Raw genomic sequence first — 14,495 nt, 5'->3', positions numbered from 1 at the left:
TTAGTGTCCTTTTTATCACTTAGTACACATTTCTGTTAATTTTTACAATAATGAAGAGAATATATTTGAAGTTTCCGTATGTAAATTTAAATAGGGATATTTACACATGGATATAAAGTATTCAAGTTAGTTTTCATGTAATGGTTATCATAAAATTTAGTTTTTAAAGTCTCTGCTGGAGAATAAAAACAAGTAATAAATTCCATAAAAAATAAATTTGGTCACATTTAGCAGTGATGTGTATTAAAAATATATCTGATCAGTTTCATGGACATCACCCCAGTTCTTCTAACAACACAGTCCTGTTTCTATATAATGATTTGGACTAGAAAAGAATTATTTTTGGTTATCAGAATTAGATGTTGGATTATTTCTTAGATGTTAATTTGTATATAATTATGAAATTTGTGATATAGCATTCCTATGTATTCATATACATTTTTCTCAAAATAATGTGGTTTTAAATACAGTATTATCATACCACCAGATTTTAGATACTTTCATTTGAGAATAGATAAGAATGTGAACTAGTCTGTAACATGTAGTTTTAAATAATTTAATGTCTCTACTTAATAGTTTTATTTTTTTGCTTCTTAGCTTACAACTTTTCTCACAGAATAGATCATTTGTCTTTTGGAGAACTTGTTCCTGGAATTATTAATCCTTTAGATGGAACTGAAAAAATTGCATTAGATCGTAAGTATTTAAAAATTACTGTTGGAATTTGCATGTAGGCAAATTGTTCTTGTAACTTTGATAAAACATTTTAATTAATTCTTTTCCTAACCCCCTTGTAACAGATAAACAAATCTTTTAAGTGGTTTAAATGGTTGATAATCATTAAGTGACAATGTTTTGTGGAGAGAATGTCCTAGTAGTGGATGAATTTGAATGTTAAAAAATGTACCGTGAAACAGAATAAGGAATTAGTCACAAGTAAGCAGAACAAGGAGTAGAATTTAAAAGCTCTCCAAATGTATGAAAGGTTAGTGTAAGAGGGTATAACTGCTTTTCCATATTAAACAAAGAAAGAATAAAAGAAAATTTGAATATTATAAGAAGAATTTCTTTGTTTTTATAGATTCAGAGTTCTAAAATGCATGCTATGCTTACCATATCAGAAACCTCTCTGGAGAAGTTTACAAACATCAGAAACCTAGAGTTTTTCTAGAATGGTTTGTTGTTAATACAGAATTAGTACAGATATCTTTTATAACTGTTTGTTTTAACCATCTGTTCCATTTAAAATTTCAGCTTAACCAAATATAAATAGATTATTTTCTTAAGTTTTGTAGCAAGTTATCAGTTCTCATATTTCCTGAAGATTTTTGGTTGCTTTTCTTCTTAAATACTCATATTGTGTGACTTACCTTGAGGACTTCTAAAGCTTCCTATGCTTTCATTTTGTAAAAGAAGTCTAGCCTCTGCAAAATTAATTAAGGATTTTATTTTTTTTAATTCAAATAGATTTATTAATGTACAGTATTTTACTCTGTTAGCACAGTGTTGTAATCAGATACATTAAAGATGTTTTATTTAGAATATTCACATTCATGAGTATTTTATGTTTCTGTTTGGGAATGTTTCACTTAAGGAAACTTGAAACATGTGAGTAGAAACATTCTGAGACTTATAAGCTTTGTTCTCTGTAACCTCATGTTAAGTATATGTTCATTCCACACCGAAATACATTAAATATTACCTGAGGTGCTCATTTGAAACATGTTGGTTAATACTTTGTTTCAGGATCCTAAAATGAACTATAAATTTTTATAAAGAAGCAGATTTAAATATGAACAGATTAATTTTCAAAAGACTCGTGAAGTTCACTTGTTCCTAAATTCAGGGAGACTAAGGTGTTGAGAGTTATTTTGTAAAATGCCATGAGATGAATGTCAGCAGGTTTTCAAATCTTTAAAGCAAGTATGCTCTTCTCCTGCCTAATATATATTCTATTGGGCCTCTCTTTCAAAAAAGAAAAAAAAAATTCAGCATCACAGATCCGGTGGGTTCAGGTAACTGCCCCCTCTGATGTAGGAGTTTTCAAGGGATTACTTAGCAGTGACATCTTTAATGCTGTGCCGATTTGGACAGCAAATCTTGCAACAAAATCTAACGCAACAGCATTTTCTGCCTTGCCTGGTCATTAAGTTATCTAGCAATCTTGTATATTAGACAAACAGTCTGTAGCTTAAAAAGCTCTGGTGTTTCTTTGACCCTCATGGGTTATTATTCATTGCACTGGTACTTCACTCCTCATGGTAGGAGATTTCGTTTGTCTCTCCTTTTTTCCTACGAGTCTTAATTTTCCCACACATGTGTACAGCATTGGTTGTAACCTTACCACTCTCAATTTCATCTTTTTTCATAAATACTTAACACTTGAACACCTATCATTTTCACGTTGCTATTTTTATCATAAATAGAGTTATAAAACATCTAAAAAAATAAGCACAGATTGAGCAGTTCACTTCATATCAAAGAACGACTCAAAGGATGAAAGCTCAGCTAACAAGCCAGTTATTGGCGGTGGACAAAGTTGACACCCTCTTGCTCTAATATTATCTGTGATAATATTTAGGATTTAAATTGAAATGGATAATAGAAGAACTGGTCAAAAACTGTTCGTGTTTTTGAAGGTGATAGTGGTACAAACATTAGGTGAAATAAATGGTGAGGTTGAAACAGTCTTTTGGTTTATTTTGTCAGAAACTTATCTAAGGTTATTGTCAAACAGACCATTACTCTTACTTCTCCCTTCTATCTATAGTTTTACCTTTCCCTCTTTTACTCTGAATTATGCTGAGATAAGAGACTAAAAAATTGAATTGATGGAAATAAAAATTTATTAATGCTGAACAAAAGAAGCAAGACACGCCAAAGTACATACATATACTTCCATTCATATGAAATTCTGGAATAGGCAAAACTAGTGTGTAACAATAGAAGGTAGGTTAGTGGTTGGCCTAGGCCAGATATGAAGGGAATGGACTGAAAGGGATTCAAAGGAACTTTGGGGGGTGATTTTTATAGACAGTTATTACCATATGACGTGAAATATGTCACAAACATAATGAGGCCCTATCACTTACCTAGCTGAAATTATAGATAGGTATATCTAGTTCTGGAGAAGGCAGTGGCAACCCTCTCCAGTACTCTTGCCTGGAAAATCCCAGGGACGGAGGAGCCTGGTAGGCTGCAGTCCATGGGGTCACGAAGAGTCGGACATGACTGAACAACTTCACTTTCACTTTTCACTTTCATGCATTGGAGAAGGAAATGGCAACTCACTCCCGTGTTCTTGCCTGGAGAATCCCAGGGATGGTGGAGCGTGGTGGGCTGCCGTCTATGGGGTCGCACAGAGTCGGACACAACTGAAGTGATTTAGCAGCAGCAGCATATCTAGTTGTAAATTTTCTAGAGTGTAAGACCTAGAGAATTAACATGGCTTTTTATTATGTGAATTGTTTAAAATCAATAGTTAGTAATATATGCTTTTTCTGACATATTAAACCTAGAAAAGCTTAATGACTGTATAATCCCTTTAATTACATAGTGACCCCAGGCCATCATTTGAGTAGCTTCTTTTTTTTCCTGCTATCGTATTGATTCTTTGTATTTCTCCAAATACTACATTTTGATTCATTTGCCTGAGTGGTACATGCTTACTCACAGTCATGTTGGACTCTTTGTGACCCCATGGACTAGCCCACCAGGCTCCTCTGTCCATGAAGCTTTCCCGGCAAAAATATTGACGTGGGTTGCCATTTTCTACTCCAGTTTGGCTTATTTATCCAATGGCTAATTCAATTTTGGTTTATTTTTTTATCTTAAGATATTAGTAGAAACCGAAAATGTATCTCATGGTGGTTATATAGTATTATAACTTTATTTTTATTAGTTTCTGTACTATAAAGAACTTTTTATTTTCCATATTTTATAAAAGGATGCTAATGACTGTAAAGGCTATCTAACAAGGTCACTAGCTCATCTATTTTTTTTTGACATCTTCTAATAGATATGTGTTACATCTATTTCTGCTTTATTGACTATGCCAAAGCCTTTGACTGTGTGGATCACAATAAACTGTGGACAATTCTGAAAGGCATGGGAATACCAGACCACCTGACCTGCCTCTTGAGAAACCTATATGCAGGTCAGGAAGCAACAGTTAGAACTGGACTTGGAACAACAGACTGGTTCCAAATAGGAAAAGGAGTACGTCAAGGCTGTATATTGTCACCCTGCTTATTTAACTTCTATGCAGAGTACATCATAAGAAATGCTGGGCTGGAAAGAAGCACAAGCTGGAATCAAGATTGCCGGGAGAAATATCAGTAACCTCAGATATGCAGATGACACCACCCTTATGGCAGAAAGTGAACAGGAACTAAAAAGCCTCTTGATGAAAGTGAAAGTGGAGAGTGAAAAAGTTGGCTTAAAGCTCAACATTCAGCAAACGAAGATCATGGCATCTGGTCCCATCACTTTATGGGAAATAGATGGGGAAACAGTGGAAACAGTGTCAGACTTTATTTTTGGGGTCTCCAAAATCACTGCAGATGGTGACTGCAGCCATGAAATTAAAAGTTGCTTACTCCTTGGAAGAAAAGTTATGACCAACTTAGATAGCATATTGAAAAGCAGAGACATGACTTTGCCAACAAAGTCCATCTAGTCAAGGCTATGGTTTTTCCAGTGGTCATGTATGGATGTGAGAGTTGGACTGTGAAGAAAGCTGAGTGCCAAAGAATTGATGCTTTTGAAGTATGGTGTTGGAGAAGGCTCTTGAGAGTCCCTTAGATCCAAGCAGTCCATTCTATAGGAGATCAGCCCTGGGATTTCTTTGGAAGGAATGATGCTAAAGCTGAAACTCCAGTACTTTGGCCACCTCATGCAAAGAGTTGACTCATTGGAAAAGACTCTGATGCTGGGAGGGATTGGGGGCAGGAGGAGAAGGGGACGACAGAGGATGAGATGGCTGGATGGCATCACTGACTCGATGGATGTGAGTCTGAGTGAACTCCGGGAGTTGGTGATGGACAGGGAGGCCTGGCATGCTGCGATCTATAGGGTTGCAAAGAGTTGAAGACGACTGAGCAACTGAACTGAACTGAATAAATATGTGTGTGTGACTTTTATGCTTACTGAAAACTTACTTGTTTTATCAAGCATGAATTATTGCTTTCATTGATTCTTGTATAATACTTTTTTGTTAGACATTGTTATAAATAGCATTAAATCTCAGATTAGATGTATTTAATAGAAGAATGATATATTTGGAAGCAGTTTCATTGCTACTAGATTGATGGAAAAAACTACATTTTGTTTTTATTCTAGACAACCAGATGTTTCAATATTTTATTACAATTGTGCCAACAAAATTACATACATATAAAATTTCAGCAGACACCCATCAGTTTGCCGTGACAGAAAGGGTAAGTTGAATCCAACTGGTAAAATGATCTTTTAAATCTTGTATCTTCCACAAATATATTTAAAAGTTTGTATCATGTACATTGTTATTAGATGTTCATAGGACATTTAGAAAAACTGACAAAAAGATAAACATTAAATTTCAAATTAAAAAAAATTTAAATTTCAAAAACATTAAATTTCAATAAAGTTCAAAAGCATTAAATTTAAAAAAGTAGAATTTTTTTTTAACACATTATTTTTGAAATTATTTTCCATTATAGGTTTAAAATGAATTTTTTAAAGCATTTATATTTCTGCTACAAAATTAGGTTGAAGTATTGGTAATGCCCTCCCTCATTTAAAATTTGGAATGCATTGATTGACCTTTTATTTTAAGCAAATAAAATATCAGAAATGGGTACTAAATATATGTATTAGAAGAAGAAAAGAAGTAGATTTTAAAAATCTAGAATGTTTTCTGTCAATAAAAAACTGTTAAACTATGATGATATTAATTATTTTACTCTTAATATCTTAATTTTTGATGTTTTCCTATGTATTGGTATAAGCAGGTTTTTATCTGCCAACAGATTTTCTAATTTCACCATTATTTTTTAATTAATGCACCTACCCTGGGGCATGCATGGTTATTGTGACTCACATAGCAGGTTTAGAGGGTTTTCCTTCTTAAGTTAGGGCTTTGTATTCATCTATTAATAATTGAGAGGAAAAAGATTCTGTAACCTTAGGGTAGATGGCTCTATAAATAAATATTGACAGTGAGGAGCAGAGTTTTAGAATTGGACAGTTTAACAGATTGCTCATCTACTCTGGGACCATATTTTCTTTCTTTCCTTCTCTTTTTTCTTCTTTTGTTTATTTTTATAAGTTATATTTACTTATTGTGTTCAAATGTGGTGAATATTCAAATACTAGTATCCAGAAAAATAGCAAAATTTAAGTGCTTTTAAAAATTTGCTTTCCTCCATATGAGATTTTCCTTTGATAATCTTATGACTTACGTTGATTATGAGCTCAATAACTATAGAATTTTCTTTATTCTTAGGAATCTAAGTACTAAAGTTTTTATGGATGTAGTATCATGTGTTTATAACTTTTAAAATGGTTCAGAAGGGAAAAACCAAGTATATATATATAACTGTGTGTGTGTGTGTACACAGAGAGAGAGAGAGAAACTAGCTAAAGTGTCGATAAGTATATATTGTGTTTGCTTTTCTGTATGGCTGGGGAGATACCATTTCTCGCTAAGGTTGGCAACACTGGAAGGTCAGGCAGTCTACACAGTGACAAGGCTTTGGGGAAAATGAGTGATATACATTGCTAAGAAAGTGTAAAGTGGCATAATAGCTTGGAAGGGAGTTAGGCAATATCTGGAAAATGATGTATGCATTTATCCTTTGACATAGCAATCCTACTTCTATAAATTGAATCCAAAGATATAAGAGAATAGAAGTGATGTGTGTATGAGGCTGTTAGTTGTGTTATTTGTAATTGCAGAGACTGGAAACAACCCACATGGTACATCCATACGTGGGGGAGCATGCAACTTTAAAAAGAGAGAGAGAAAAAGATACCTATTTACTGATATGAAATTATCTCTAGGATATAAGTAAATCAAAAAGAAAAACAGAATCCCAGAGCATTTGGCCTTTGTGGGGTGTGTTTGTACTGATAGGGTAACTACAATAGTTGTGTTTCACTGTCAGAAAAAGTAACTGAAGTTGGCAGAATGGATGGAGGATAAGAAGGTCAGCACTGACCTTTATTGGTCCTGGACGAAAAGTGAACCGTTACGAGTTTTTTGTTATGTAGACACCATGATCCCTGAAACAACATCTACTCATATAGATGTCGACAGTATATTTATTATTTTGGCATTATATTTAACTTATCAGAACTCTTAAGATGAAGTCATTTTATATTGGAAACTTGATCAATGGCTTATAAGGAAGCTTATAAGGAATAAGCTTATAACAATAGTTCTGTTGTGCTAACAGGCAAAGAGATTTTGTAGTACCCACGTGAGTTGCTATAATTTTCCTTCTTATTTGTCTTCTTGAAGCTTGTAGTTTAGTTACAATGTAGTAGAAACAGGTAAGGCTTGACACAAAAGTCGTAACAAAGCACTGAGTATCATAGTTGTTTCATGCTATGATGTTGTTGTTCAGTTACTCAGTGGTGTCTGACTCTCTGCCACCCCATGGTCTGCAGCATGCCAGGCCTCCCTGTCCTTCACTGTCTCCTGGAGCCTGCTCAAACTCATGTCCATTGATTCGGTCCTCTGTCGTCCCATTCTGCATTCAATTTTTCACAGCATTAGGGTCTTTTTTGATGAGTCAGCTCTTTGCATCAGGTGGCCAAAGTATTGGAGCTTCAGCTTCAGCATCAGTCCTTCCAATGAATATTCAGTATTGATTTCCTTTAGGATTGACTGCTTTTGAACTGTGGTGTTGGAGAAGACTCTTGAGAGTCCCTTGGAATGCTATGATAGAGATGTATTAGAAGTTTGCAAGCTTGATTTTTGAAGTATAAACAGCATGAAACAAAACATTATTTTCTCACTTAGTGTGCACACTATAATAGGTTTGTAAATTTAGTTACACTCCTTTCAAGAAAAAAATTTCATTTATAAACTGAACCAGTAGTCAGTCTTTCAAATTAATGCATTCTTTCTTCCTTTTTTTTTTTCATTTTCATTTTATTTTTAAACTTTACAATATTGTCTTGGTTTTGCCAAACATCGAAATGAATCTGCCACAGGTATACATGTGTTCCCCATCCTGAACCCTCCTCCCTCCTCCCTCCCCATACCATCCCTCTGGGTCTTCCCAGTGCACCAGCCCCAAGCATCCAGTATCGTGCATCGAACCTGGAATGGCGACTCGTTCCTTATATGATATACGTATTTCAGTGCCATTCTCCCAAATCATCCCACCCTCTCCCTCTCCCACAGAGTCCAAAAGACTGTTCTATTCATCAGTGTCTCTTTTGCTGTCTCGTATACAGGGTTATTGTTACCATCTTTCTAAATTCCATATATATGCATTAGTATACTGTATTGGTGTTTTTCTTTCTGGCTTACTTCACTCTGTATAATAGGCTCCAGTTTCATCCACCTCATTAGAACTGATTCAAATGTGTTCTTTTTAATGGCTGAGTAATACTCCATTGTGTATATGTACCATAGCTTTCTTATCCATTCATCTGCTGATGGACATCTTTCTTCCTGTACTATGTCTCATATAATTTAAAATGAACAACAGAAAGTGAAATTGTTTTTAAATTTTTTCAAATGACAAGCAGAAAGTATAATTATTTTGTAAATTCTTAGCAAAGAAATATAAAAAAAAAGTATGTTAAAATAGGAATGTACTGGGTTGGCTAAAAATTTCATTTGGGTTTTTCCTTATGATGCTACAGAAAAACCCAAATGAACTTCTTGGGCAGTGTGCTGGTTTTCAATGATTTGGCCAATGAAGAATGTGCCATATAGTTTTAAAGTCTTGGGTTAATAGAAACCTTGTATGTAAAGTGATTTTTTTGAGAAAATAGGAAAGAATGATTCAGTTCTTTTGATTGCTTCAAAAGCCAGTCATACAAAGAATACATAATAGAGAACTTGATCTAGCAGGACAATTCATGAAGAGATTTGGATGTCGTTCTTGTTCAGGAGGGCTGGAGGGCTTCCTGTTGACTGTATGCAAGTAGCCTAATGACATGAATCCTGTTGTGTCTTCCTTCTCTCTTTCCCCTTCTTTTTCCTTCCTTTAGGAACGTGTCATTAACCATGCTGCGGGCAGCCATGGAGTCTCTGGGATTTTTATGAAATATGATCTCAGCTCTCTTATGGTGACAGTTACCGAAGAGCATATGCCTTTCTGGCAGTTTTTTGTAAGACTTTGTGGTATTGTTGGAGGAATCTTTTCAACAACAGGTTAAGATTCATTCCTGGGTTGTTTTTTTTTTTTTTTTGTCTAATTTCTAAGAGTATTGCTCACACTCAGTCAAGATACTTTTACTCAAAAGGGGCAAGAAATATATACATTTTCATGTTTTGATATTTAAAGAACTTTTTCTTTAAGATTTAATTTCAAATGTCATAGATTGTATTGATTAAGTGTTACACTTAAGTTCACTGTATTCAGTGACTTAAGGGAGATTATTTAGTGTGGTTGGGCTTCCCAGGTGGCACTAGAGGTAAAGAACCTGCCTGCCAACGCAGGAGATGAGAGAGATGTGGGTACGTTTCCTGGGTCAGGAAGATCACCTCAAGGAGGAAATGGAAACTTATTCTATTATTCTTGCCTGGAGACTCCCATGAAGAGAGGAGCATGGTGGGCTGTAGCTCATAGGGTTGCAAAGAGTCAGACACAACTGAAGGGACTACACACACAGTGTGCTAGAGAGAGCCTAGACTTGAACCCAGGTTGTGTCATTTACATGGTGGTAGCCCTGTGTCAGTCACCTACATTTTCTAAAATTTTCTCTCTATAAAAAATGGGAATAATATCATCTAACTTGCAAGTGTATTGTAGGATTAGATGAGAAAATGCCTGGAAACAGTAGATAGTTTGGACATAAATTTTCTTTTTCAATTAAGGTATTTTTAACAGTATAGAATACAAAATTAAATTTTATGATACGTTGTACTATGAAATATGTGCAGCCAAATTTTTAGTTAATAATATTTTATGAGTTCAGATCATTTTGCTTTAAGGTTATGGGATTTTCTCAAAGGTAACCTAAAAGAAAAAAGAAGTGCTATATTGTGAAAGTTAAAGTGTTAGTCACTTAGTCATGTCTGACTCTTTGAGACCCCATGGACTGTAGCCTGTCAGGCTCCTCTGTCCATGGAATTCTCCAGGCAGAAATACTGGAGTGGGTAGCCATTTCCTTTTGCAGAATTGTAATTGTGAAAATTTGAGTGTTAAATATAGAATGAAAAATAAAATAGAAAGGATAAAGGAAATATTAGGTTGGTGCAAAAGTAGCTGCGGTTTTTACATTGTTGAAATTTACCATTTGATATTAGAATACATTCTAAATAAATGTACTTATGTATACATCATTTTAATGTTCATTTCTCACTTTATGTTTTTGGCTAATGACTTATTACTTACTTTTTATTTTATATTTATTTTAGACTATGTAAATGATGTTAGACAAAAAGCAAATTTAAGTGATTTTCTTATTTGAGTTCAAAATGGGTTGTAAAGCAGCCAAGACAACTTGCAACAGTGCACTTGGCCCAGAAACTACTAATGAATATACAGTGCAGTGATGCTTCAATAAGTTTTGCAAAGGAGATAAGAGCCTTGAAGATGAGGAGTGTAGTGGCAGGCCATTGGAAATCGACAGCTTCAGTTGAGAGCCGTCATTGAAGCTGATCCTCTTAGAACTACAGAAGTTGCAGTGGAACTCAATGTCAACCATTCTATGGTCATTTGGCATTTGAAGCAATTTGGAAAGGTGAAAAAGCTTGATTTAAGTGGCTGCTTATGAGCTGACTGAAAATCAAAAAATTCATTTTATTTTTTTTATTTTTTTTTATTTATTTATTTTTAAATTTTATTTTATTTTTAAACTTTACATAACTGTATTAGTTTTGCCAAATATCAAAATGAATCCGCCACAGGTATACATGTGTTCCCCATCCTGAACCCTCCTCCCTCCTCCCTCCCCATTCCATCCCTCTGGGTAAAGTGTCTTCTCTTTGTCTGTGCAACAAGCCATTTCTCAATCGGATTGTGATGTGCAACAAAAGTGGGCTGTATATGACATCCAGAGATGACCAACTCAGAAGCTCCAAAGCACTTCCCAAAGCTAAACTTGCACCAGAAAAGGGGTCATGGTCACTGTTTGGTGGTCTGCCACCCATCTAATCCTCGGTAGGTGAAATCATTACATCTGACGGGTATGCTCAGGAAATCAGTGAGAAGCACCGAAAGCTGCAGCACCTCCAGCTGACACTGGTCAACAAAACGGGCCCAGTTCTTCTCTACAACAATACCCAACTGCAGGTTGCACAACCAGAGTTTCAAAAGTTGAATGAATCAGGCTATGAAGTTTTGCCTCATTTGCTGTATTCACCTGGTTTTTCACCAACTGACACCACTTCTTCAAGCATCTTGACCACTTCTTGCAGGGAAAATGCTTCCAAAACCAGCAGGAGGCAGAAGATACTTTCCAAGACTTCATTGAATCCCAAAGCATGGATTTTTATGCTACAGGAATAAGCAAACTTATTTCTCATTGGCAACAATGTGTTGATTGTAATTGTTCCTATTTTAATTAAAAAAAGATGTGTTTGAGCCTGGTTATAATGATTTAAAATTCAGTCTGAAACTGCAGTTACTTTTGTACCAACCTAAATAGTTCCTTTTTTATGCTAACTTCTGTTTAATATTACATGGAGTTTATAGTTTGAATTATATTTTTTAAATGAATAGCTTTTGTGGTTACTGCTTTATTTACAACAGAGTCATTGACATTTGTGGTGGTGTAAGATACATTAAGCACCTTTGAAAAGATTGCTTTGTCAAGGTCATGAATTATGTGGCCTTCTGATTTTGAAAAGAAGTTCACTTATTTTAAAATCCAGTTGTCTTGATATTTTTAACTGTGGATGTCAGTAAAGCAAACTGTTACCTTCCTTAACCTATTCCATTGTAATTAGTTGAGTTTTATATTCTTACTCACAAATTTAGGAAATAAATAATATAGGAAGAAATTTCATTAAAAGCATAATTTAATTAAAAACAAACATTTTGTTGTTACAGGCATGCTACATGGAATTGGCAAATTTATAGTTGAAATAATTTACTGTCGTTTCAGACTTGGAGCCTACAAACCTGTCAATTCTGTAAGTGATACAGTGATTTCCATCCCAGGTCATAGTATCATTGTTAAATCTAAATATTAGCTCTTGGTGCCTGAAAGAAATTGCCCAAAATGAAGCATTATGTTTAGAGGAAATAGTGTAAGAAATAAAACTCATACTTTGGTCTTTTTGTTCCTCCCTAGGTTCCCTTTGAAGATGGCCACACGGACAACCATGTACCTCTTTTAGAAAATAATACACATTAACATCTCCCAAGTAAAGGAGAAGAACTTTTTGCCTGAGACATAAAACCTTTTTTAATAATAAAATATTGTGCAATATATTCAAAGAAAAGAAAATATGAATGAGAAGCAGAAATCACACCTAGGGAGGAAAAGAAACCCAAACTGAAATCCTATATGTTTCGTGTCTGTTACAAATGTTCTAGAAGAAATTATGCAGCTAATCTAATCAGTGAATACGCCCAGCTGGAGTATCGCTTTGAACATGACCCCTTCTGATATTTTCATAGCAGATGGGCAGTATTGAAATCAGACCTTGCTTCTTGATGACAAAGAGCCTGAAGGAAGAAGTCAAACCACATCTAAAGAAAATGGCATTGATAAGTGCAAATGTTTTCATCTCTTTGTTTTTTTAAAGATATGATGTCAGAATAAAATATGTAAAACATATGGAAAACTAGTCTAGACTTTAAAAAGTGTGGTCAGGCCACATTGTTAATAAAGGAAAAGGTGGGGTCCCTATGTTATAGCCATATATTACTGTTAAGCCATAATGACAAGACCATTTATCCAATTTTGGGTCTTAGGGTGGTAACTGCTTTTCTTTAAACTCTGGCTATTGACATTTCTGATTGTTCAAGGCAAGGTCATGAAAGACTAAGGTAAATACTTAGAAGGGCAGATGCTGTAATATGTAACAGAGGTATCATTCACAAATTGTATAGTGGGCACGTATGCAGGGATAAGAAAGCACATTGTTAAAAAAAGATGCTAAGTTTCCTAATATCCTTATTCTTGTTATAGTTTGGGAACAGGGGATGAGTAATAAAAAGATCCACTGCTAATGATGGAAATTATCAGTTTGTAAAATATTAAGAGGAAAAGTAGCATTTTTTATGTGTTGTGGTAGTAGGCAACAGGGTAACTTAAAAATAGAAGTATGAGGCAAATATTTAAGTAAGACAAGATAATGTCAGATCTGAGAGATTATCATATTAAACAGTGTCATATTAAACATTAATATGATTAAATATTTATCATATTAAACATTTAAACTGTAAAACTGTATTATGAAAGAACTATCTGCATTCAGAGTGTCCTGAATGTGATTGATTCTGTATTAGATTGTGTTGGTCTAGATTTCTTATTATTTAAGGATTAATTTTAAATTTCTAGATGATATAAAAGATTTAAAAAAGAGGGGTATATCACTCAGGTGCTGTTAAAACCTAAATTTGGAATATGTGTGCCAACATCATTTTTCCTTTTGTAATGCTTTATAATGACAGTAGAAGAATCATCAACCAGTTCCTCATGGTTTAAGTCTTTTAGGGAAATGGGGAAACAAAAATTCCAGGTAAGTAACAAGACCAAGACTAAAAGACAAGATTTTAAATGGTTTTTAGAGAATAGGACACCACAAGTTAGAGTTTTTCAAATTCCTTTCTGTTAAAAGGTAAAAGAGAAAATGTCCTGTTGAAAGCAGTTGAGGCAGATAATGGAAAGAAGAAGAAATACTGATAAAACTACTTTATAGTAAAGCTTATATAAGAATGCTGTTTTACAAATAATAAGAGAAGCATCATTGTTTAAAATATACAGTTAATATGATTAAGAGCCATTAAGTTAACTAATATGTGACAAGTTTATGCTTTGAAAGATTTTCAAATTCAGAAAATTCCAAATAATGAAAGGCCTTCTCATTATTTAGAAATTTCTGATTTCTTCAGATGTTATTTCCAGTGAAGGTAGACTGGGAAAAGGAATTTTTAATTAGAATTTTAGCTATTTTAGACTGAATGTTGGTTCTGTGAATCTGCTTGTCAGAAAATTCAGTTAAGTTTCAGGGTTATTTTAATAGGAAAAACTATTGATTTAGAATTATTTTCTTTCAATTAGGATTATAAAAGTTGAGTATCTTTAAGAAGGATTTTAAAAATTATTTTGGTACTTATATATGATTTTTAATTGTTACCGTTTTGTTTTCCAAATAC

At 34.1% G+C, this 14,495-nt stretch overlaps 1 protein-coding gene across 1 annotated transcript in view; it reads left to right on the top strand.

Annotated features, from left to right (window-relative positions):
- ERGIC2 (ERGIC and golgi 2) overlaps positions 1-13,346 on the top strand; it is a 45,011-nt gene extending 31,665 nt beyond the window's left edge. The window contains exons 10-14 of the mRNA XM_055572915.1: positions 598-696; positions 5,341-5,438; positions 9,211-9,373; positions 12,219-12,301; positions 12,463-13,346. Coding sequence (XP_055428890.1) covers positions 598-696; positions 5,341-5,438; positions 9,211-9,373; positions 12,219-12,301; positions 12,463-12,525 — 506 coding nt within the window. The 3' untranslated portion in view covers positions 12,526-13,346. The remainder of the gene's footprint in view (positions 1-597; positions 697-5,340; positions 5,439-9,210; positions 9,374-12,218; positions 12,302-12,462) is intronic.
- Positions 13,347-14,495: the final 1,149 nt, after the last annotated feature.

Source organism: Bubalus kerabau, chromosome 1 (assembly GCF_029407905.1).
Source record: "Bubalus kerabau isolate K-KA32 ecotype Philippines breed swamp buffalo chromosome 1, PCC_UOA_SB_1v2, whole genome shotgun sequence".
NCBI lineage: Eukaryota > Metazoa > Chordata > Mammalia > Artiodactyla > Bovidae > Bubalus > Bubalus kerabau.
The sequence above is the reverse complement of the archived record's forward strand: the minus strand, read 5'-3'. Positions and strand labels throughout refer to the sequence as shown.